The following is a 24,296-nucleotide window of genomic DNA, read 5'->3' as shown; positions in this document are numbered from 1 at the left end:
TCTCATTGTTGCCCTCCTCCCTCCCCTCTAGTTACCGTCAGTTGCTCTTTATACGTCAAGGTCTGACCCCAAGCTCTGAGATCTGGGCTTAAGGGGGTGGTGCTGTGAACTGTCACTAAAAACATAGATATATATTTGTCCACATAATAAACAGAGTGATGAAACATATACACACATGAATACACAATCTAGCAAGACTTCCACCACACCCTTCCACACTCCTTAAGACTACTTCCTTGTGACTGCTTTCTCCCTTTAAGGCTGTGCCCAATACATATTTCAGTACGTACCCTGAGAAGAGAAGGCCACACAGTGTCAGGTTACCTAGCTCACACAGCTAGTCTCTGGTTACAGTTCTTATTTTTGGAATCAAACAGACAATGGCAAAAAGACTCATTTTATGCTTGATTTTAGACTATCTCAATATTAACACTGGTGATTTTATTGTTGTTATTACTGGCAATAATAGAAATAACTTATCTGTCTGGGATTTTATAGTTTTGTGTGTTTAGACATGCATTGGTCTTCCCTCTTACTATTAATTAGCACCAAGTTTTTGATATTTTGTTTTTCATTTTGAATGACGACCTCCTCTTCCCAGAATTATTTTAAAAGTGGTTTCTAAAATAGTTTGCTACCAAGGATATTGTTAAAGTTCTTGAGTGGCTGGTGTCACTGGCTTAGCTGACAATTAAAAAAAGAAAAGAAAAACTGAACTCATGATGAAGTATCTAATAATGAGTAGAGGAGAAAGAGAAATGCAGAGATGGGTAGCACTAACATTTTATTAGGTTTCCCTTGTTCAGTGGACACAGTCACTTTCACTCCTACTCTTTTTGTACACTAGCCATATTCATCTCTCCAATCATAGTGGGGGAAGGGGAGGGTATGTTGTTAAAATCAGAGCTTCTGGGTACTACATCACTCAAAGCAAACACTGAAAAAAATGGCCATTTAAAATTTACTGGCTACTAGTTTGTTTTAAGACATCCTGTAAAAAAACAATACAAACTTAAGGTCTAAGTAATAACAGCATAACCAAATCTCATCCAGGCCTTGGAAAATGATCTCAGAACAAATAAACAGGATGAAAAGAACATGCTATTCATGCTAAGTAGTTAAGTTGAAACAGAAACCTTATTTCAATCTATCAAACAACACATTTTTAAAAATTCTTCCCCTGTTTCAAGAAACATTCCAACCCCTGTTTTGGCTAAATGTTGGTTATTTTCTAATTATCTTCTAAGTCCACAAAATAAATCAATTTTTAAATCTGTGAGTGATTATCCTACCTCATCTTTGTCAACCTCCTCATCAACTTCATAGACATGAACAGGAAGTTTATCCAACTTGGCCACTTTGCTTTAAAAAGAAGAAAAAAAACCTTGTTTTATAATTACCTAATCCATGAAGAGATGGTACATTTCTTCTCCTGTCCAGAGGAACCAGCATTTAACAAATCCAAAGCTGGCCCACTGAGATGAAGAATTAAAATCATCAATGCTACTGTTTTTCATCGTGGAGTTAAGATGGCATAACTTGTCCAGAGTCATAGGTATTTCAAAATGGGAATGTTGTTAATGAATAAAGTCTTGGTAAAATAACTTTTAATATGAAGTTTAAGAAAGAGCACAGAAAATGAGGTTACTGCATTTACATTTACTAGGAACCATAATCTTATATGATGATGGCACTCACAACAAAAACACGACAGTAAGAGTAGCGGCTGGCATTTATTAAATAGCTACTATGCAGTAAGCACTGTGCTGTGTACTGCACATGTTATCTCCTCTAGTCCTTTAGATGGTGGGGACTGGTATTAAGATCATTTAATAGGTGAGGAAACTGAGGCTTAGAGAGAGCAGAGCAAGTAGATGACACAGGCAGACATGGAACAGAATCTATGTTCTTATTCACTATTACAATCTTCCCTCTCATTGTCACCATAATCAGAAAATGTTACTAATGCCAAAAAGTGAAATCTACCAGCAGTAAAAGTATATCATACACTAAGTACGATATAACTCACATTCTATTCTCTTTCATCCACAAGAATGGTACGAACAAGATGATCAAGTGATCTGATCAAATAGGAAGAATTTTAAAAGTCCCACAAGAGTATTGGATAAATATAGAACTAAGAGGCATACCCATCTGGAGAAGATAATGCTGGAAGGGAGTATTCTTGGCTGAGGTTTTAAAAAGGCACTTGGGAAAAAAATATAAATAAATAAAAAAGGCACTTGGGAAGTTGGCTAAACATTCTTAAGGAGTGGCTGAACACACAAATAGAAAAAACAAAATAGCTAGGTTCACCAAGAATAGTGTAAACAAATTAAGTCCATAGATGCAACAAACACAAAGAAAAATATATTTATAGGTTCTCAAGTAAAATTTTCATTGGCAATGGTTACTTTTGAAACAATCCATAATTATTTGCTTTCAATTTTCATGATCAACTATACTTAAATTTGCTAACTCCATCATTTAAGGGTATACTCCTTTATATCCTCTCAAGGTGAACCATACCTATCTCTGGTTCACTTTAACCACCACTAATCAATCTAAACACATGTGCTTTTAGTTATTCTAGAAAGAGTTAACACTTGAAAGGAGGTAAAGAAGTTTGTCTGGGAAATGCTTGTTCTATGATATATTTTCTACATAAAATTTATTTAATAAAAAATGAAACAAAATTTGTTATTTACTCAGTACAAAATAAAACATAAAACTTTTGTTTCTTAAAAATATTCTTCTTAAGAGAAAACACAATGTAGCATTTTCAATATCCTTATATTTTCTTTGTTTTCTATTTCTCACTGAAAAAATTTCACCTGTTTGTGTTTTGTTAGCAGTACCCTGAAAAGAATCACTGGACATAATTATTGTGTGCCACCTGTGCCAAGCCCAGAGTACTGGGATTGAGTCCTATTATCAAATGCCCTGTAAACAATAGCCACCCCATATACATACAAACCATCTAGGAGTATTTCTCCAATTACTTAGACTGCATAGCAGTCACATACCTCCCTAAACATTTTCAGTACAAAGAATTTTCCCTACGTGTGTAATACCACCTTGTGTGGTCTGACCATTGACTCACTTTGGAAGCTTCCGAAACTCTCCTGAGTAATCTTCATATTTATACTTCACAAGATGCCAGTCGGAGTTATAGGTTTTGATGCACTATTGGGCGGGATCAAAAAAATAGAAAGTTTATGAGAAAAAAATAATGATGACTTTTAGAGAATGTTTAGGAAGGTTTATGAATGCACAACCATACAAACATCAAAAACATTTTTCCTTTTAACCCTCTCATGCCTAAAATCACACCATTACAGTTTCCTCTGAAGCTTAAGAACCACTGAAACATTACCCCTGAGAGAGGGGTCACTTTAGGTTACCATCATTCAGGATTTGAGAATTTTTTCCCTTTTTTTGAATTGTATTTTTTCCTATTACCATTTAGTCTCCTTATACCCCCCTTCCACCTTGCAGTCACCACACAGCTGTCCATGTCCATGAGTCCTTTTTCCTCAGTCTCTCCTCCCTCCCACCTTAGCTGTCATCTGAGAGCAGATTTTATAGGAGACAAATTTCACCTCCTCTTGCTACATTTAGGAAACAACATACAGTTTCTGCCTTAAAAGCACTTGGTTCTTAAGAAGTAGTGGCCTCTACTAGAACATGAAAATGAACAAAAACTGTGAACCATAAGATGCTTTCATGATATTTACTACTATTACCACTGTCTCTGTTACTCAGTATTATATAAATTCTCCCTCAGTTCTTCCTTCTATTTATAAGGAACATAGTAATAAGGTCAGTAGGAGGAAGGATTCCATTTTTTTAGTGGCACAGTGACATCTTCTGTGTATGTGTGTGTAGAATGCACAAATTATGGAGCATGCCATTGCCAAGGATTCTATCTATGACAGTAACCTACAGAGAATGCATTAAACTAGTTTGACATGACAGACTCAGGGGGCCAGCATGGCATCTTTCATTCATCTACCCGGAGGATCCACTGAGTAGTACACAGAGGCTCAAGACTATAAGGCCACATCTGCCAGATCTTCAAACATGGGTAAGTCAAAATTAAGAGGTGACATGTTTGATTTAGTTACCATCAGCTTAGTCCTAAGAATTTTTCTGTGTCATCAGCCTTTAACTACACATAGGTAGACCTCTCACAAAAAAATGAGTAAGTGAAAACATCAGTATACAAATATACTTGTCTTACCTAGTTGACTTGACTCTGGCTGCTTGTTTCTTTTCATTAATTGCCAACCTTTTTATCTATTTCATGGCCTATGCCCGAACATCTAAGGTAAACTCCCTCCACACCAAAGCCATAAAAATAACCATAGCAACAACAGTGGGTGCTTCTCTCGTGTCATTGGCAAGGTTGTGAAGGAAATGTAGTAGAAGTTTTTCCCATCATCAGTCAGACAGGTGTAATAAATAGCAGAGAAGGATCAAGAACAGTCTGAGATGTGGGAGCTAAACAATTTTCTAATTTCTTTGCTATGTAGTTACAGATGTCTTTAAATACTATTTTTGTAAATGCCTTTTTAAAGTTTTTCGAGCATTTTCACACACCAGATATCTACACTCAAAATTACATTAGAAAACCAGTATGATTTCTGAATTTTCCTTAGGTTTGGAACAACTAAGTCAAGTCTGACTATGAATGATACAGTCTTGTGGACATGCTGCTATTCTCCTTGTGAGGGAAGTCAAATCCAAGACAGAAGCAGCCCTCAGGGCTACAGTGTTTTTCATCATGCACAGCCACTAACATTGTGCCACCAAAGTCTCTTGTAGGTCATTACAATGATTTTGAAGCATAAAATGTACCTATCCAGTTAAAAAATAAATAATGCAGGCAGACATACACAATCATGTGCATTTATGAGTGGAACATCTGAGTACCCAGATTTTTTAATACCTTATATAAAATTAGTATGAAATATAATGTTTAGATTTTTAAATTACAAGGAACTGCAAAGATCAAACAAACAAATCCACACTTAGCCAAGTTAAATACATAGAGATTCAGTCATTTAATAAGCCATTGTTGATTGCCCATATAGCAGGTATCTGCTAAATTCCAAGGTAGAAACAGAGAATAAGGCAAGCAACACCCATCCCTCTGGGGATGTAGAAAATCTAGGAGACAATGAGTTCAATTAGAAACCAGTGCCCAGAGAACCAGTCTCTAACAACACCCTTCTGACTGATTTCATGACTGACCTTTCAAACTTGTGAAATTCAATAATATTTTGAAGTTATACTGAAAGGTTTTTGAAGTTGTTTTTTAAAAAGCCATTAGGTCAATCTCCTCTGGACGAGAGGATGGAGAGGAAGTGTTGATATACTCCACCCTACTGGAAGGGTACCAAGGGGGTTTAGTTATATTGGCTCTAGCAGCACTGGATGAAGCCGCTATTGCTCAGCCTGCAGCGATTGAAGAACTTACTGGAGAGTTGCCCTTCAAAAACTGTATTTTTTTAAGCAACTGGGAGTCTAAATTAGTAATTAATAATTTCACTACATGCTTTAAGACAAAAGTCAACAGACTTTTCCTACAAATGGCCAGATAGTAAACATTCTCAGCTTTGGGGGACATATTGTCTCTGTTGTAACCATTCAGCTCTGATCTGTGATATAAAAGTAGTCATAGGCAATACAAACTATTGGGTGTGGCTGTGCTGAAATAAAACTTTATTTATAAAAACAGGCTGCAGGCCACATTTTGCCTGTAGGTCATAATTAGCCTATATCCTATTTTAAAACAAACATTTAAGGATACATAACATACCTAGCTGTTTGTCCAGAACTAATTTTAGTAGTATAGTAGCAAAGGAAGTAAGATAAGAAGTTACCTTTTCAGAAGTATGAGAGAACACACTTTAAAACATTTAAATACATATTTAATTTTTCAAAAATCTCCATGGAAACTAAATCTTGTTATTTTAATTGGTCTTCACTTATAAAAGCATAGCTTCCTTATAGTGGGAAAATTTACCAATGGATATATTTATCATCTAGAAAATGGGGATAAAAATTAATTATTTTTAAATGAAGGAGCACTTCAAGAAACAAAATTAAAACCTAATTAATTCATCCTACCTAAAAGCAACTGGAGGAAGAAACAAACACTCCAAGGTGGGGGAGAGGCAATCTAAATGCAGTAAGTTTTCTTTCTTCCTCATAACAATCGTTTATATGTTCAAACAAAAGTAATACTAATTAAACGTTGGTCAGAGATCATCAGGCTCAGCTCACTTTCACCTGGCACTTCATAAATATTGAACTAGTCTTAAAAATAACTTCCAAATATAAACATGAAATTAAGTAAATAAATACATAAATGTCTGTGCTGAGTTTCCATGAAAAAATATCAATAACAAAGCCTCTGACACCGTACCCAGTGAGTTCATTTACAAGTTACTCTTTATAAGTTCTGCAGAATTTATGTTTTTTTTAAAGATTTTATTTATTTATTTATCTTTAGAGGGGAAGGAGAGAGGGAGAGAAACATCAATGTATGGTTGCCTTTTGTGAGTCCCCTGCTGGTAGTTAGCCTGCAAGGAACCAGCCTGCAACCCAGGCATGTGCCCTGACTGGGAATTGAACCGCGATCGTCTGATTCACAGGCCCGCGCTCAATCCACTGAGCTACACCAACCAGGGCTGCAGAATTTATGTTTTGTCTTCTGCTGACATTTCTAAGTTTCAGATTCTGAAAACTTCATTCTTCTCTGATTTTAACTTCTATTATAAAAATATAATTACCTCTCTGACACTTTCTTGACAACAACATTAAAATTTAAAGACAAGGAGGAGGCATTAGAAAAAATGATTTAAAACGACAGAAATTAATATAGAAGAAAGAAATTACCTCCGTAACAAACAAGCTCTGTGCTTCCTCTTGTGCGTTTGTAGGAACTGTGGAGCATCTGTATCGACCCTGTCGTTTCACAATGGCTGTCTGTGAAGGAAAGCACCAGGTAAGGACTTTGTTAAGAGAAGAAAGGGGCCAGCCTCCAAGTGCAGTAGGACGTGAAATGGACAGCCACTTCAGCCTCTACCAGCCAGTGCAACTTCCACCTTCCTCCTTAGCTCACATACAAGAGATCCCATATGACACCCTAAAGTTCAAAAGTCACGCGGGGCAATGGCCCCTGCTTCTTCCAATGACCCCTCCAGGGAGCCCTTCTGCTCCCCTCAGGCAAGGTAAAGGCCCATTCAGAAAGTCCCTAACACCCAGGTTCTTGAGCTAGTCTCATTATACTGCTTTTTAATTTCCTTAACTGTCTACTTTTTTAACTGTCATAAAATTTACAACTGTAACCATTTTTAAGTGTACAGTTCAGTGTCATTGCACATTTACACTGCTGTGCAACCACAACTACCATCCATCTCTTAATTGCCTTTTATGTCTGTTGTTCATTGCCACAACTTCAGTCCTGAAGAGCAGGGCAACCAAACAGAAGATCCTCAATCAATATTTGTTGATTGACTCCATGAGTTGTGAATTCTACCTCCCCTCCTATGAACCTTAGGACTGTTCTTGCTTCATGAGGCTTAAATGCTTATATAAATAGTAAAATGCCTTATGACTTTAGGCAGAAGCACATCCACCCCAATTAACATTGTTTGTAAGGGACAATAATGTTGCTAGAGATAACTGGGCATCAAGCTTCAGAAAGAAATGTTCTAAGTTTTTCTCTCCCATGGACTACAATCCTCAGAACTATTAACAGATCATAAAATAGCATACATGAAAACACTTTGCTAACAGAATCTACGCTGTCGGCTCTTTGTAGCTAATTACTAAACTGGCACCTCCTAGCACTTCATCCAGCTGTTTCTCTTCTTCCTTTGGTTAGAAGCTTTGAGTCAAATTTGTGATCCCTGCCCCATCTCCCACCCCCCACCCCCACCTCCAACACAGGTAAAGAACCTCAGGGCACATATTTTGTGCATAATGTAATTTTACTTCCTGCCCACATTTTCTCTGTGTTGTGTCTGCTTCACCGATATTTATTCTTTTCTTGCACTGTATTCATCTTTGAAATTAATTTTATCTCTTATTTATAGAATAAGGCTCCCTTGTTCTAAAGAAAGGAAAATAAGGAATTCTATTCTCCACCAAAGTCCTTCACAAGTGAATTATTAATTCATTCCACCTCCAAGAGGGCTTTTAAGACCCTCGGTGTCTTCATTTCTTTGCAAACATCACAAACAAAGGATGACTCCTATTACACACCTATTACCATGAAATGTCATAGACATATGTGACAACAAGCACTGCAGAGGCACAATCTATTCAAAAAGCTTCAAAGTAATATATCAATTACAAAAAGATTGTCAAAACTGTTAGGAATCAAGTATAATATTAGTAAAGGGAAACTGCTTAAGAAATTGTGTATGCTTCTTAATATTCCCACTTATTATGTCTTTATCTTGATTATTTGTGTCTATCAAGACTTTTGAAATTAATGACTATATTTTAAATATGTTGAGGAAATGGTTCAGGTTAAGAATTAGAACTATGTGAGTTATTTCAGCTCACTTCCTATGATAAGACCAGGAGGAAATAAAATAGATTACAAAATTTTCCCAGTGAATTACCAACTCAAGAAAATTTAGTAATATGATAATTTTCTAAACAAGAAAAATTATTAAACTTTAGAAAATGAATCTTTTTAATCTCATGGATCAAAGTGTCATGTTCTCACTTTCAAAAGAAAGCAAAAACCATTAGGGACTTGACCTTTACAAATAAGAGAGCACTAAACATAATTAAACCAATCACCCCATGTTTATTACCACCCACCAAATACCAGAATACTAGGTTTGACTCCATTTCTGATCAAGTCCTAACTATGATTTTGATAAAACTTAGTTTACTGACCACACAGAGCCCCTTTATTCCTCCAGAGACTTCATCCAAATAAACTTAGCACATTTCTTCAAAACCAGGCACTTAAATTCGACATGCTCCTTTATTATGTATCTAGCTTAAATGTTATTTTTGTGTATATTTCTTTTTGTATATTATCTGTGGTATTTAGATCATCTCTTTTAGATGCTCACTGTCCTTCACTGTATGTGCATGCCATTCCTCACACCAGAAGGTGAAGTCTATTTCCCCTCCCTTCTAATCTGGATGGCCTTCCACTGATAAAATGAGGTAGACGTGATGTCCTGCCAGATTCAAGCCTAGACTTTAGGAGAACTGGCAGCTTCTGATTCTTTTTGGAAGACAACCAGCACATTAAAAGATCTACTACCTTGTGACCACCATGTTGTAACAAAGTCCAAGCTACTCATATGGAGAAGTCACATATAGAAAGATGCCCCCCAGCCTCTAGCTGGTACCAGCCATCCTAGTTGAAGTACCTCAATGTGAGTGAGGAAGGCATTTTAAACATCCCAGCCCCTTTAGACACTAAATAAAGTAGAACTACCCGGGTTAGCCTCAACCACATTTCAGAATTGTGAGAAACAATAAATTATCAGCTTTGGGGGGATTTGTTATACTGAAATAGATAATAGTAACAAGACTTAAAACAAGACTGTAAGAGAGTAGGAACATCTAACTGAAGGACTGGAGAATACTGCCATTTTCATGAAAATATCACACAGTATAGCATTAGGAGAGAAGCATTGAGGGGATTCAGTAAATTTCAATCTGGTTTTTACACTCATCTTCTATTCAGTCAGTGTCCAAACAGTGGTGAAGTAAGAAAAAGTTTCTGTTAAACCTTGAGAATAACTTTAATGGTTTCCCTTCCCAAAGAATAGTCTACTGATCACTTAAGGGCTCAGCATAAATATCTCTCCATCCATCCATCCTTCTTCTCTCTCTCTCTCTACCCAACCTTCAACGCTCTGTCCTTCTACTGGGTCCCTACTTTCTACCAACGAACACTGAACCAGCATTGGAGCTACCGTGTTAAATTAAATGTTGAGAACTTCTGGCCAAGATGGAGGTGTGAGTAGATACACTTTACATCCTCGCACAACCAAAAGAAGGACAGCAAAAAACTTAAAAACAAAAAACAACCAGAACTGCCAGAAAATAGAATTGTATGAACGTCCAACAACCAAGGAATAAACGAAAACCATTCATTCAGACTGGTAGGAGGGGTGGAAATGGGCAGCTGGGGCAGAGAGGACGGGTGGCAAGGCAGCAGCTGAAGGACTGGGTAGGCAAAGCAGAGGCTGGTGGCCCCACATTTGTGTGTGAATAAACCAGGAGGAACAAGTGGGAAGCGAGACAGACTTCGCAACTCAGGGCTATAGCATGGGGAAATAAAGCCTCAAAACCTTTGACCAAAAAAACCTGTGGGGGTTGCAGTGGCAGGAGAAAATCCCAACCTCACATGAGAGTTCATTGGAGAGACCCAAAGGGTCCTAAAATGTACACAAACTCACCCACCCTGGAATCAGCACCAGAAGGAAGACATCTGCTTGTGGGGAGCTGGGGAAGTTACTGAAAACCCACCAAGAGCCGAACAAGTGGTACTGTTCCCTCTCAGACCCTTCCCCAACATGCAGCACCACAACTCGAAGTATGTTGCCCCACCGTAGCAAATACCTAAGGCTCTACCCCTTAAAATATAATGGGGGTGCTGAGAAAAAGAAATATGGCACAACTTAAAGAACAGATCAAAACTCCAGAGAAAGAACTAAGCGATGAGGAGAGAGACAACCTATTAAATGCAAAATCCAAAACAGGATGGAGCAAAATAGAGGAAAAAGTGAAGGCTATGCAAAGTGAAAAGAAGGAAAATATATAGCGGACCAAAAGTGAAGGGAAGGCAACCAAGACTCAAAGCAATGGTGTGGACCAGAAGGAAGAAAAAAACATTCAACCAGAACAGAATGAAGAAACAAGAATTCAAAAAAAAAAAATGAGGAGAGGCTTAGGAACCTCCAAGACAACATTAAACGTTCTAACACCAGGATCATAGGGGTACTGGAAGGGTGAGAAATTGAAAACTTACTTGAAAAAATAATGAAGGAGAACTTTCCCAATCTGGCAGAGGAAAACAGACTTCTAGGAAGTCCAGGAAGCCCAGCCAGTCCCAAAGAAATTGGACCCAAAGAAGCACACATCAAGATATATCATAATTAAGTTACCCAAGATTAAACATAAAAAGAGAATCTTAAAAGCAGCAAGAGAAAACAAGACAGTTACCTGCAAAGGAGTTCCCATAAGACTAACAGTTGATATCTCAAAAGAAACCTTACAGACATATAAGGGGCTGGATACAAGTATTCCAAAACATGAAAGGCAAGGACCTACATCCAAGATGACTCTATCCAGCAAAGCTATCATTTAGAATGGAAGAGCAGATAAAGTGCTTCCCAGATAAGGTCAAATTAAAGGAGTTCATCATCACCAAGCCCTTACCATATGTAATGTTAAAGGGACTTATCTAAGAAAAAGAAGATGATCAAAACTATGAGCAGCAAAATTATAACAAACACAACTACCAACAACTAAATCTAAAAAAAAAAAAAAACTAAAACAAAAACAAACTAAGCAAACAAGCAGAACAGGAACAGAATCACAGAAATGGAGATCACATGGAGGGAAAGGGAGGAGAATGTGGGGAAAAGGTACAGGGAATAAGATGCATAAATGGTAGGTACAAAATAGACAGGGGGAGGTTAAGAATAGTACAGTAAATGGAGAAGACAAAGTACTTATATGTATGACCCACAGACATGAACTAAGGGGAGGATTGCTAGGGGGTAGGGCAGGGGCAGTGCAGGGTGAGGGGCATAAAGGGGAGAAAAAACATGGCACAACTGTAATAGCGTAATCAATAAAATATATTTTTAAAAAATAAATAAAATGTAGAGTTTACCATCTGATCATAGAGGAAGGAGAGGAAATAATTTATGAGAGTGTGATAAGTACTATAGTAGGATATGAGAGAAGAAAATACAGACGCACAGGCTGGTATGAGAGGAAAGAGTAGGGGAGTCTAAAACCAACAGGGAAGAGGAAGGCATCAGTAAGACACATGCTGAGGCAAAAATGCTTAAACTAAATTGTACGAGATTACTAAAAGTGTGTTCAGTACTTGTACTGAATACACTTGACACTTGGAGATACCCTTGTGAAGTTAAAAGATCAAAATCAAGAATTAATGAATGAGCCCTGGCTGCTGTAGTTCAGTGGATTGAGCGTGGGCCTGAGAACCAAAGGACTATGGTTCAATTCCCAGTCAGGGCACATGCCTGGGTTGCAGGCCAGTTCCCAGCAGGGGACACACAAGAGGTGACCATACACCGATATTTCTCTCCCTCTCTCCTTCCCTTCCCCTCTAAAGATAAATAAATAAAAATCTTAAAAAAAGACTTAATGAATGAGATTAGCTCTTTGCAGACACATGAAAGAAACAAACCTATTAAATGCCATAACTGGGGACTTCCACTAAGATGGAGGCATAGGTGGAAACATTGTGCCTTCTCCCACAACCAAGTCTGAATACAACAAAGGTTTAGTAAACAAAGACGCAGCCAAAGAACAGAAAAATTGAACTATACAGAAGTCCAACAACAACTAACCATTCAACTGGACTGGTAAGAGGGGCGGAGTCAGCAGCGGAACGGGGTTGGGCAGGAAGGATCCCCTGACCCCAGGCCCCCAGGCAGCCGTGGACAGATCCCAGGTGTAGGGTAGCATCAGGCAGACCCAGTGAGGGCGAAAGGCAGCAGGCTGACTGCGGTCACACATTCACTCACAGTGAGACAGACCACGCAGGCCCCGGCAGCGGGAAGCAGCAAAGGGGACCGCTATTGCTTTCCTTTGACCCTGGCCCCACATACAGCATCACAACCCAGCGACTTAGTTGCCCCACCCTGGTGAACACCTAGGGCTCCGCTCCTCATACGTAACAGGCACGAATAGTCCATAATATGGCTCAAGAAGAACTCAAAGCCCCAGAGCCAATAACTCTAGCGACAAAGAAATAGTGAACCTCTCAGATGCACAGTTTAAATGCATTTTTTCTGTGCTCTATGAGGTCTGTCCAGAAGGTATCCAGCCATAGGCTATGAAAAATAGAGATCTTTATTAAAGAAGATACAAGAAACATTGTACATAGGACAAAGACACCTTAGTCTACTTCAAATTAGGCACCTTGGGACCTCACACAGTTCTTCCAGTCACTATCAGCTGCCTCGCTGTATTTTCCTGAATCTCATTGATGGTCTGAAATCTCTTCCCTTTTTAAGGTGATTTTAGTTTGGGGAAAAGCCAGAAGTCACAGGGCCCCAAATCTGGGCTGTAAGGGGTTGAGTCACATGGATGATTTGATGTTTCACCAAAAACTCTGCACAAGTTGTGATGCTTGAGTTGGAGTGTTGTCATGATGAAGGTGCCAATCACCAGTTGCCCATACCCGCAGCCTTCTGAATCATCTGAACAGTTTCCACGGAGGAATATTCAAGCTTAACACAAAATGTGATGCAGATTGTTGTTCTACTGGCTCAGTCATTTTAAATGCAATACACATCCTCACTCAATGGCTTCTATCGACCCCAGTAACTGGTCCAGTGAAGTCGTCATTGTTTACATATTCTCATTCTGACTGGTATTCCACTCTCCTTTGCTGCCAGGTTACATTGATGTCTCACAAACTGTTCTCATTATATTAACAATGGCTGGCCTTTTTTCTGCACAGATCTTATATTCAAAGGGAAAAATTCCTAGAAGTCTAATTAAATTTGAATTAAACAACACTAAAACTACACCAACACACAGGCTAGTCAGTGGTTTTAATTCATGTGGGGGAAAAAATGAGGCAACAGGAAGAAAAGGGTTCACATGACCAGAGCACTTTTCTCAGTATCTTTAAAAGGAAAGGCTGGGATCTATCAGGTTGCGACCCACTGGGGGACTTCTGGACTTGGCACCAATGAGAAGTCACCATTTAAAACCACCACTTATAGAGGTCTTCCAAATCACTGCCTTTTTGCTCTGAGTCCAGCCTCAAAAATCCACTTGTTTATAATGTGATCCCCATTTAGGTTTTGCTAATTAGAAAGAGAGCACAGTGAATGTATCCTGATCTGCTTATTAATTCTAGTTCTGAATGCACATTTCTATTTATTTTTCATTTCTGAAACTTCCAACTTTATTGCATGGACTTTCTATTTTCTTTTTTTAAAATTATGTTATTGTTGCTCAATTACAGTTGTCCGCATTTACCCCCCACCACTACCCCCCCCAACCTAGCCATGCCCACATTCCTCCCTTGCTTCCACCCCCTTTGGTTTTGTCCTTGTGTCCTTTCTAGTTGTTCCTGAAAACTCTTCCCTCCATTACCCCCTTCCACTTCCCCTCTGGTTACTCTCAGATTGTTCTTAATTTCAATGTCTTTGGTTATATTTTGCTTGCTTTTTTGTTTTATTGATTAGGTTCCAGTTAACGGTGAGATCATATGGTATTCGTCCCTCAATGCCTGGCTTATTTCACTTTCCATAATGCTCTCCAGTTCCAACCATGCTGTCGCAAAGGGTAGGAGCTCCTTCTTCCTTTCTTGAATGCACATTTTTAAACAGTATTCTAGTTTATTCTCTTGTAGGGCTAGCTACTACAAGTCAGTTCCCCTGAGCCCAAATAACTGTGATTATACTGACCAAACCCAGTCTCTGGACTTGGAAAGTGGGACCTTGATGACCTCATAAACCATGCCCCATGAGGTTCTGTCTGACAGCTTGTCAATCCCTGATTGCATTATCCAAAAGTCTCCTGCAGGCATGTCCTTCTTTACCCTACCAGATTATGTATGCCTTTGAGGGCAGGATATTTGTACAATATCTCTGTGCCAAGTACTTAATAAATGAATAAATAAAATAGACAACTGAGATAGAAACAGGAACCTACCAATAATCATCCATTACTTGCACATGTTTTTTTTTTCTATTATTACGAAAGTTCTCTAGTCCATTACGAAAATTGACAGAGAAGGCCACAGTGTAAGTAAATGCTCTATTTTAATTTCTCCATAGATTTTATGTGTTGAAAATCACATTTGGGTAATAGTCAACTGTGTCCCAAATCAATTCACATTAAATTTCTGTAGATTTATTTGACTGGCTTATAACAGAGTTCAAATCAATAACAGGAGATGTACATGAACATTAAAGCCCTTCTGAAAAGCAGCATAATTTTCTTTTTCATGGTTGTAGTGTTCTTTTTCTGCTTTTCTATCCATTAAAAGCATATTCCTGCTAAAAGATGTATCTGTGTCCACTTTATATAAATCAGTGTCAAGGCTGGACATTCAAAGAATACCAGTCCCATTTTTATGTTTGGAAATAAACTATTTCTGTTCTACTAAGAAAGCTTAGTACCTTCTAAAGGGGAGAGAAGAACATTTCACATTATAAAGTGTGAGATAAGACTTGAAAATTAAATCTAATCATAGCTAGCATCTGAGACAACCATTGGGATATAAATCTGACAGCACAAAAAATAGTCAAAAGGAATTGTCAGATTAAAAGGAGGGAAGATTCACTAAATAGACTTAAATAAATAGAGGCATGAGTATTGACAAAGACATGCTTTTATGTCATCATTTTTTATTTTTCTAACCCTCCCAACTCATATGGCATTGAATTTTTTATTAATCATTTTACAATGGGCATGAAACTAATAAAAAAACAGCCCTCTGGGAGGCCCGGGTTCAATTCCCGGCCAATGAAGCTAATTAAAAAAAAACAGGCCTCTTAATTCTTGGTGGGAAGTATGCATATCCACTGGGTATTTAAAATATCTTATTTTATAGGGTTTTAATTAAGAGGCTGAAACAATAGCCCACCCTTCTCCTGGGACCACATGAACAATTAGCTAAAGACAATATTCCAGAGAAGTGGGTGGGCTGCATCCTGAGCCAGTTATGTAGATCTACCACAAATTGTCTCCCCATCTGTCCTATGCAAAGGAACACAGGGTTGTGAATGCCTTGCCTTAGAAAAACAAACATCACAGGGAGTACAGTCTTAGAAACAGGAAGAGATGGTTCTTAGGGTGTCTGAAATAGAGCACCGAAGTTAGATGAACGAAGAGGGGTCTCTCCTAACAGGTTAGAAACAGAACAAACAGAGCGAACAGAAATTTCCTAGGTACCTGCTGCCTTACCTCTAAGGTACAGACAGCCTGAAGTCAGACAAAAGGTCCAAGAGCCATTCCACTGACAGGCTGGACAGCGAGGCCCGCCAGGTCTTAGAGCCTGGTCAACTCCAAGCTACTCTTAAGCTAAAATGCAGACTATCTTCACTTAGCAGTCAACCTCTCCTGTTTGTAATTCCCTATAAAGCATCTGTAGTTATGTTTGTTTTAGTGTCTTCTCAATTTATTTAATTATCCCTTCGAATCTTTGAGAGCTTGATGCATCTATCAGAGACAAAGTCCTCTGATCCGCCAGGAGAAGGGAAACTTTGCAGTGGGGGTAGGAGTGGCCAAGAGCTCAGTGAAGGGAGGGAAGAGGATGCCACCAGAGATGAAAGATCAGACAGCCTAAGTAAGACTGGGAGCTCCTCAGGTGGGCTTCCCTCAGGCCTGGCCCATCTTCCTCACTAAAGACTGGCTTTCAGTTGAATTTTCACTGTGCTCAACTGGGCCAAGTAGAGACAGTGTCTGCTTCAATGTTTTAAAGTTATCTAGATTTTCAACTACTCCCTCTTAGATTGATGGCTCCTCATACCTCCCTCCTTTCATCTCTAGGTCTGAGCCAAACTGCAGATGCCTCCTGTGTCTGTGGGGGTTAGGTCCCTTTGTTGTCTGCTGGATATCCCCCTTGGCTGTATTTGTCTGTACGTTAAATGTTTTGTATCCAGGGCAATATTAAACATTACTATTATGCACTCTGGGAACTCTGTTGTGACTTACTGAGCACAACAGTAATGAAGCCTTTCCAAATATCTGGCACATGTATTTGTTTCAGAGCAGATGACACACTTTTGAGAGGATTCAGTCCCAAACTAGGCTGAAAACTACAATCCACGTAAGGTGTTCCCCATGTCTCATTGAGAGATTGTGTCTTGACAGCCCACATGTTCTATTAAGATCAGACAATTCCATTTTCAATGTTTAATTCACTAATAATTAAGAAAACAGACAAAGCATGGAACAAGACAATGATCTGAAGAAGGAAGTCCATTCAGGTTTTTGGAGGAATCTAACAAAAAATAATTCCCAAGGAACTAATTAAAACATTTCAAGGGTAGAGCTTTGATTATGCCCAGAGAAATGGACATTTCTCTACCTCTTTCTAACAGCTTCTGTTCACTAGCCAACTGCATGGTCCCTAAGCTTCCATCTTTAACTGTTTTTCTCTGTTCCTTCAACAGTGTCACTCTGTGAGGTCAATGACTTGCTATACACCCCCATGTCAACACACAGAATGAGGATGCTCTTGCATGAACCCCAGTGCAGCACCCTCCCTAACTAGCATGTCCACCTTCCTTCTATTTGCCTCTTACCCATTCTCTACATAGCTGCCAGCAATCTTTCTGAAACTTTGATCTGACAGTATCATGCCTTAGATTAAAGTCTTTCAATTTCTATGACTCTTCACTACTACCAGAACAAAGTACATACTCCTCAGCATGACCTAAGACTTTCCAAGATCAACCATATTGATGTTTTTTGACTCTCCTCTTGTCCTTCTCCAACCCTCCAGCACATGTGGAACTTCTGACCCCTAATGCACAGACCCCTCTGCCTGGCTGCAGAAATGCTTATACCAACCTCAGGGCTCCTGCAGGACACTGCCCCCAATTAACATATGTTATTCTACTGAAATTACTCAAAAACCTTCCTGTATCTCCTATTAGAGTTGAGAACCTCCAACTACACTATTCATCTTTGCTTCTCCAACACCCCAGCATGCATAACATCTGGTACGATGTAAATGTCTGCTGAGAGAATAGGCAGTTGGGATTTTAAAATGGAGATTGTTCTATTTAGTTGTGAGATCACTTGAGGTTCCAAATGAGACAGTGTTTCAGCAACTGGTGAGACATCAGGGAGCTTTTATAACTGCATAACGTCTTGTTTCCAAAAATGTCATGTACATTTATAAATTTTAAACACAGCAAAGCAGAGATCATGCTTTGCAGATAAAATGCTAAGCAGATGGGGAAGACCTGATTCAAAGACTTCTGACATCAGGGGACTTTGCTGAATTTCATTTGTACCCTCTGAATCTCATGTAAATACTCGAGGTGCTGCTGACACCAGGCTGTATACTGCAGAACACTCTTTGCAGTACACAGGCTCTGCCATGAAACTTTGGTAGAAAAAAAGCAGAGGTGTGGGCACAGCAGGGCCCTTTCAGGATATAGGACCCATAAAGATTTTGCCTGGCAATATTTTAAATGGCATCTTACAATTCTGAAGCCCAAACCTGAATTTTATTTTTCTTTAAAGACTTCTGTTTTCTGTTTTTGCATGTCTACATATTATATCTCCCCCTCTTCTACTCCATTATCTGCTACCTTGAGAAATGCTCTTACAACCTCAAAAGCAGCTAGTGCCAAGATCCCAAATCCATTTCTTCAATACATGTTAAATGCCTACCACAAATAAAAACTTCTCGTAGAAACTTTGGCAAATGCAAAATGAATTTTCAAAAAACGATGGTTTGCTACTCTCACAGAGATTTTCTTTTCTATTTAGGGAGAAATTAAAGTCATTATTACAAATAAGCTGTAATAAAGAACGATACTCAATGAATGCTACAGATAGAGTATTATGAGGGGTGACACATCCCACAAACAGAATTTACTTATAAAAAATTGTATAATTATTCTGACATGTTTAAACTTCAGTCACCTTCAAAGTACTCTCCATTTGGTCCAAAACACCTATCAAGACTTTGTCTCACTGCTCAAGTTTTTGAACTTGTCAATATTGATGCCTTTTGGTGCTTCCATTGTTTTTTGTTTCCCCTCTTCCACATAGGCAAAATATTTCCCTTTGAGGACTTTTTTCCATGGAGAAACAAAACAAAAAGTGGCTTAGGATGAGATCAGCTGAATAGAGAGGGTGGGGCACAGGGGTCATGCCATTTCTGGTCAAAAACAGCTGAACACTCAGCATGGTGTGGGCAGGTGCGCTTGTAAATCATCCATCAGGAAATGGGCAAACACATTGAGTCTTCAAAAAAAATTCACTGAAGCCAAAGGCAGCCTCTCACAACAATACCAACTATTACGCTGATACACATGGGTTCTTAAAACACTAACCTAGCAGGGAAGCCTGTTTAGGGACCCCCTCCCAGAAAATAATTCCATTTTGTGGGGGAGTTCCCCCCTCATAAATAAATCTCTACGTGCTTAAAGCTATTTCTGTCATAAGATATCATCTTGATTTAATTCTTCCTCTAGCCATATGGAGTTCACATGAATAAACAATAAAGATGTAAGTAAGTCTGTTTGCAGTAGATAGGTGATACAGTGAGAAAAAAATGAAACAAAACAAGGTAAAGAGGGCCAGGAATGCCAAAGAGGGTTGGAGGATATGGCAGTAGCAAGGGCCTCACTGAGAAGGTAAGATCTGGGTAAAGGTTTACAGGCGAGGGACGGCTAGGTAAAGAATGTGCCAGGCAGAGGGAACGGAGAGAAAAGGTCCTAAGGCAGGAGTGATAAAAGGAGCCCCTCCCACTCCACCGGGCCAGTGTGGCTGCTGTAGAGACAATGGGGAGACAGAGACTTAGTAGGCAGACAGAATCACAGGCCCTTCAGGCCATGGTAAGGCCTTCCCTGGGGACCCCCAAACACAGGAGTGATGTCATCTGACCTTTTAAACTTCTTAAACAACCACTCTGACTACTCAGTTAGAACAGGATCCAGAAGGCTTGATAGGAGGCTTTCACACTAACCAAGTCAAGAAAGGGTAAAGGCTGTGGCCATAGTCACAGCAGTGGGGACGCTATTTGATGATTCCTACTGTTACCCACTTCCTACTATTCCCCATAGCCAGCTTTCCAAACTTCCCTTACTCTCCCCAAAGCTGTACCTCAACTGGGCTCACCTGTGCCCAATTCACCTCTGAATTTCTTAATATCCAGTCCTCTTTTTACAGGTCAGAGATAGGCCTGTCTCTTCTTCCTGAGTTATTCCCCCAAAGACCTATAATTCCATCCCATCAAAGCCCTAAAGTGCCTTGCTTCGAAACACATTCCCATAACACCTATTTTGTCATGTATAATGCACTCCCATGTATAATGCACACACACGCTATTGGTCATAAAAGAATTAAAAACATTTATGTAGATACAGAATTAGTACTACCCATATATAAGGTACATCCTTATTTTCCCTCAAAATTTGGGCAAAAAACTGAGCATTATACATGCCAAAACACAGTATCTTACATCCTCAATCTTCCTCATGCCTGGACTTCCCTCCTTAGCCCATTCTTTCATTTCGCTGATCCTGATAAAAACCTCTTCTTGTTGCTGAGCCAAATGATTCCTTCTCTCTCCTATTTAATGTGAACCTCTGTGTAACACCCACTCAATTCTTCAGCCCTGCCTAGAAAATATCTTTTCTTTTTCCTGCCTAGAAAATATCTTATTGGCAAGGACATCCTAATTACCTACTCTCAAAATTTTCCTCCCCACCTAATAAGCCAAGAGTGCACAACTGTCCACTGTCGGCCTGCCTTCCTCAAATTAATTGCTCTTGCTGCCTTCCAGGACCCCTGGACTTCCTGGTTCTTTCTTTACTTTCTGTCTCTGCTTCCTCACTCCCTCCTTCATAAGTGAAGGTACTCCCCAACATCCTGTCCCCATAAGCATCCTCGTACTCCTAATGTTTTTAGCCACTGTCTGACATGAACCGTGGCTTCTCTCTTACAGTAAACTTTTGCATTTCCAATACCTAAAAAAACTCTTAGCAACTGAATGTCCCACTACCTCAAACTTCATAGAATAAATTTCCACAGGATTCCACTTCTGCCATGACATTGGTCATATTCTTCTTATTACTAGTATTGATTATCTCCTCTCCTTAGTTTTAAGCAACTTGAAAGCAAAAAACCTATCATTTATTTATACTGTTAAGCATCTCACAAGGCTGAGCCCTTTGCACAAATAGTATAACCATAAACTATAAGCTAAATAAATACACTCTTCAATTCAGCTGCTCAGTGCTATGTGAGAAATAAACTTTTCTTTTTAAGGCACGTTTGAAGCCCTAGCTGGTGTAGCTCAGTGGATTGAGCACAGGCCTGCGGACGAAACAACTGCGGTTCGATTCCTAGTCTGGGCACGAGACTGGGTTGCAAGCCAGTTCCCAGCAGGGGACACACAAGAAGCAACCATACATTGATATTTCTCTCCCTCTCTCCTTCCCTTCCCTTTTAAAGATAAATAAATAAAATAAAAAATAATAAAGGTACGTTTGATTATAAAAGAATGATCTGTCACTGTTTTCTGTAAAAGCTATTATACTTGAGCTAGAATTCAAATACTCATCTCCTGAAGTTCTGGCCAATGTGGATTCAGAACTATTATTTATCCAGGTTTTTCAGGAACGTAATATCCTAAACAGGAATATCCCAGAATTACTATGTTCATGGAAAGTACATATTGGCAACTGAATTCTGACTGGCAAAAATTTCAAGAAATGTACCTGGCTGGTGTAGCTCAGTGGATTGAGCACAGGCCTGTGAACCAGACAATCACGGTTCGATTTCCAGTCAGGGCACATTCCTGGGTTGCAGGCCAGTTCCCAGCCGGGGATGCACAAGAAGCAACCATACATTGATGTTTCTCTTCCTCTCTCCCTCCCTTCCCCTCTAAAAATAAATGAATAAAATATTTGAAAAAAATTTTTTTCAAGAAATTTCTCGAAAGAACACTTTTTAGTAAAAGCTCAAAATAAAGTATTTGATACGGGACTCAAGACTTGGAAAATTTGGCCTTTGAAAAACAGAGTATAAGAAGATAGGAAGAGAGAAAACCACAGATCAACAAGGTACGAAGGAACAGCGCAGAGGCTGCAGGCCCTCCACTGGGCTGTCCAGGGCCCTGGAAGGGCCACCTTAGTCTTTGAGAGCCGAGGGCGGGCAACAAAACCCGGGAGAGAACTAGTCACCAGCACCCTCCCTGTCCAGCAGGGCACAGATTGGAAAACACCAGGAGAGACTGGTATGCCTGTACTGCCAGAGAGAGGAGTGGGCACTGAGAAGCAAACCAGAGAGTTCTAATAACCCATGGAGTGAGGCTGTGGTTGCCGGCTTGGGGAACTAAGAGTGGTCCATGCCTTCCCTGTAGGGCAGGGCCTCAGCCGGCTCTCACACAGTCTCAGGGAGCTACGGTCTACTTTCAGGGCTCCTGAAAGAGCACCAGCCGCCAGCTCCCTCCCTAACCAGCCAGTGCAAACTGAGAAGCACCAGGAGTCAGCCTGTGGCTGCTGGCTTGGAAGAATTGTGAGTGGCCCTATGTATTCAGCCACAGCACTGGGAAAGGTCCAAGCCCAAGCCTGCGAGACCAGGAAAGCCTGGCTGGGAGCACGTGCCCTCGCGCCAGGGCTGGGAAGCCTGGGGAAAAACCTGCTCTCAGTGGGGCTCGGGAGAGCAGTGCCAGTCTGGATCTTGGGAGGGAACTGACGAGAATAGTTGAGTTTACCAAGACGCGAGAAAGGCCACACTAATAGCCCCTCAGGCTACTGCAGCTAGTGAGACCAGAAGAAAAGGTTTGACCAGCTGGAAACCAACAAGAGGAGTAGGTGGAAGTGGAGAACACGAAAATACCTGCAGGAGACTGCACCACTGAATTTCACAGGCATCCTACCACACGAGTTCACACCATAAACCCAGGGAACCAGAACAGATCAATTTAGGAAGCTGAGGACAACAAGAAGAGCGACACAAACAATGGGAAGAAAAAGAAACAATCCCCAAATGAAAGAAAAGGAGGAAATTTCAGAAAGAATGTTAGATGAAATAGAGGCAAGTCAACTATCAGATATTGAATTCAATGCACTGGTTATCAGGTAATTCTAAAAGCTTACAACCAGCTACGAGAAACTACAGGGAAGCTACAATGAACACTCTGCAAATTATATCAACATGACACAGGAAATAGAAACCATCAGCAAAGGCCAAGAGGAAATGAAGAATACAATTTCTGAGCTAAAGAACACAGTAGGATATGAAAAGTAGGATAGATGAGGTGGAACAGCACATATGAGAGATCAAAGACAGGGTAGAAAGAATCTCCCAGATGGACCAAGTAATGGAAAAGAAAATCATAAAAATGAGGAGAATTTAAGAGAACTGCAAGACAATATGAAACGTAATAATATCGAGAAGAAGAAGACCAAAGGATAGAAAACTCACTTGAAAGAGTAATAACAGAAAATTTTCCTAAGTTGAGGAGAGATAAACTCACATGAATCCAGGAATCGCAGAGAGTCCCAATCAGGTGGAACCCAAAGAGGCCTATTGCAAAACACATCATCATTAAAATGGCAAAACTCCAAGACAAAGAGAGAATCCTAAGGGTAGCAAGGGAGAAAAAAGAACTAACATACAAGGGGGTCCCAATAAGGTGGCCACTGACTTCTCAATGGAAACATTCCAAGCAAGAAGAGAATGGCAAGAAATATTCCAAGTAATGAGAAACAGGCCCACAACCAAGGCTACTGTACCCAGCAAGGCTCTCAATCAAGATAGAAGGCCAAATAAAGAGCTTCCAAGACAAAAGAAGTCTAAAAGAATACACTGCCACCAAACCAGCTCTACAAGAATTACTAAAAGGTCTGCTTTAAGGAAAGGAAGGAAAAGAGAGAGACGGAGAGGAACACAGGTACATAAATGGCAATGAATAAGTTCTTTCAATAATAACCTTAAACATAAATGGATTAAATGCACCAATTAAAAGACATAGAATAGCTGAATGGATAAGAAAGCATGACCCACACATATGCTGCCTACAAGAGACTCACCTGAGGACAAAAGACCACCACAGACTGAAAGTGAAAGGATGGAAACAAATTTTCCAAGCAAATGGACATGAAAAAAAAGCCGGGGTAGCAATCCTCATATCAGACAAAATAGACTTCAAAAAAAAGGCTATAAAGAGAGACCCAGAAGGTCACTTCATAATACTCAAGGGAAGAATCCACCAAGAAGACATTAACATCATAAATATATATGCACCCAACACAGGAGCACCCAAATATATAAAGAAAATCCTAGAGGACCTCAAGAAAGATATTGACAGCAACACAATTATAGTAGGG

General features: G+C 39.6%; 1 protein-coding gene across 22 annotated transcripts in view; it reads right to left on the bottom strand.

Annotated features, from left to right (window-relative positions):
• The window catches only part of DOCK9 (dedicator of cytokinesis 9), a 354,977-nt gene that overhangs the window by 176,989 nt on the left and 153,692 nt on the right, over positions 1 to 24,296 (bottom strand). For all 22 annotated transcript variants that reach the window (XM_037065816.1, XM_037065821.1, XM_037065829.1 and 19 more), the window contains exons 3-5: positions 6,907 to 6,996; positions 3,104 to 3,186; positions 1,293 to 1,362 (exon numbers count right to left, since the gene is read on the bottom strand). In XM_037065816.1, the coding sequence (XP_036921711.1) occupies positions 1,293 to 1,362; positions 3,104 to 3,186; positions 6,907 to 6,996 (243 nt within the window). The remainder of the gene's footprint in view (positions 1 to 1,292; positions 1,363 to 3,103; positions 3,187 to 6,906; positions 6,997 to 24,296) is intronic.

This window comes from Sturnira hondurensis, unplaced genomic scaffold (genome assembly GCF_014824575.4).
Source record: "Sturnira hondurensis isolate 20B ecotype Veracruz unplaced genomic scaffold, ASM1482457v3 Scaffold0016184, whole genome shotgun sequence".
Classification (NCBI taxonomy): Eukaryota; Metazoa; Chordata; class Mammalia; order Chiroptera; family Phyllostomidae; genus Sturnira; species Sturnira hondurensis.
This window is presented reverse-complemented; position numbering and strand designations above follow the sequence as displayed.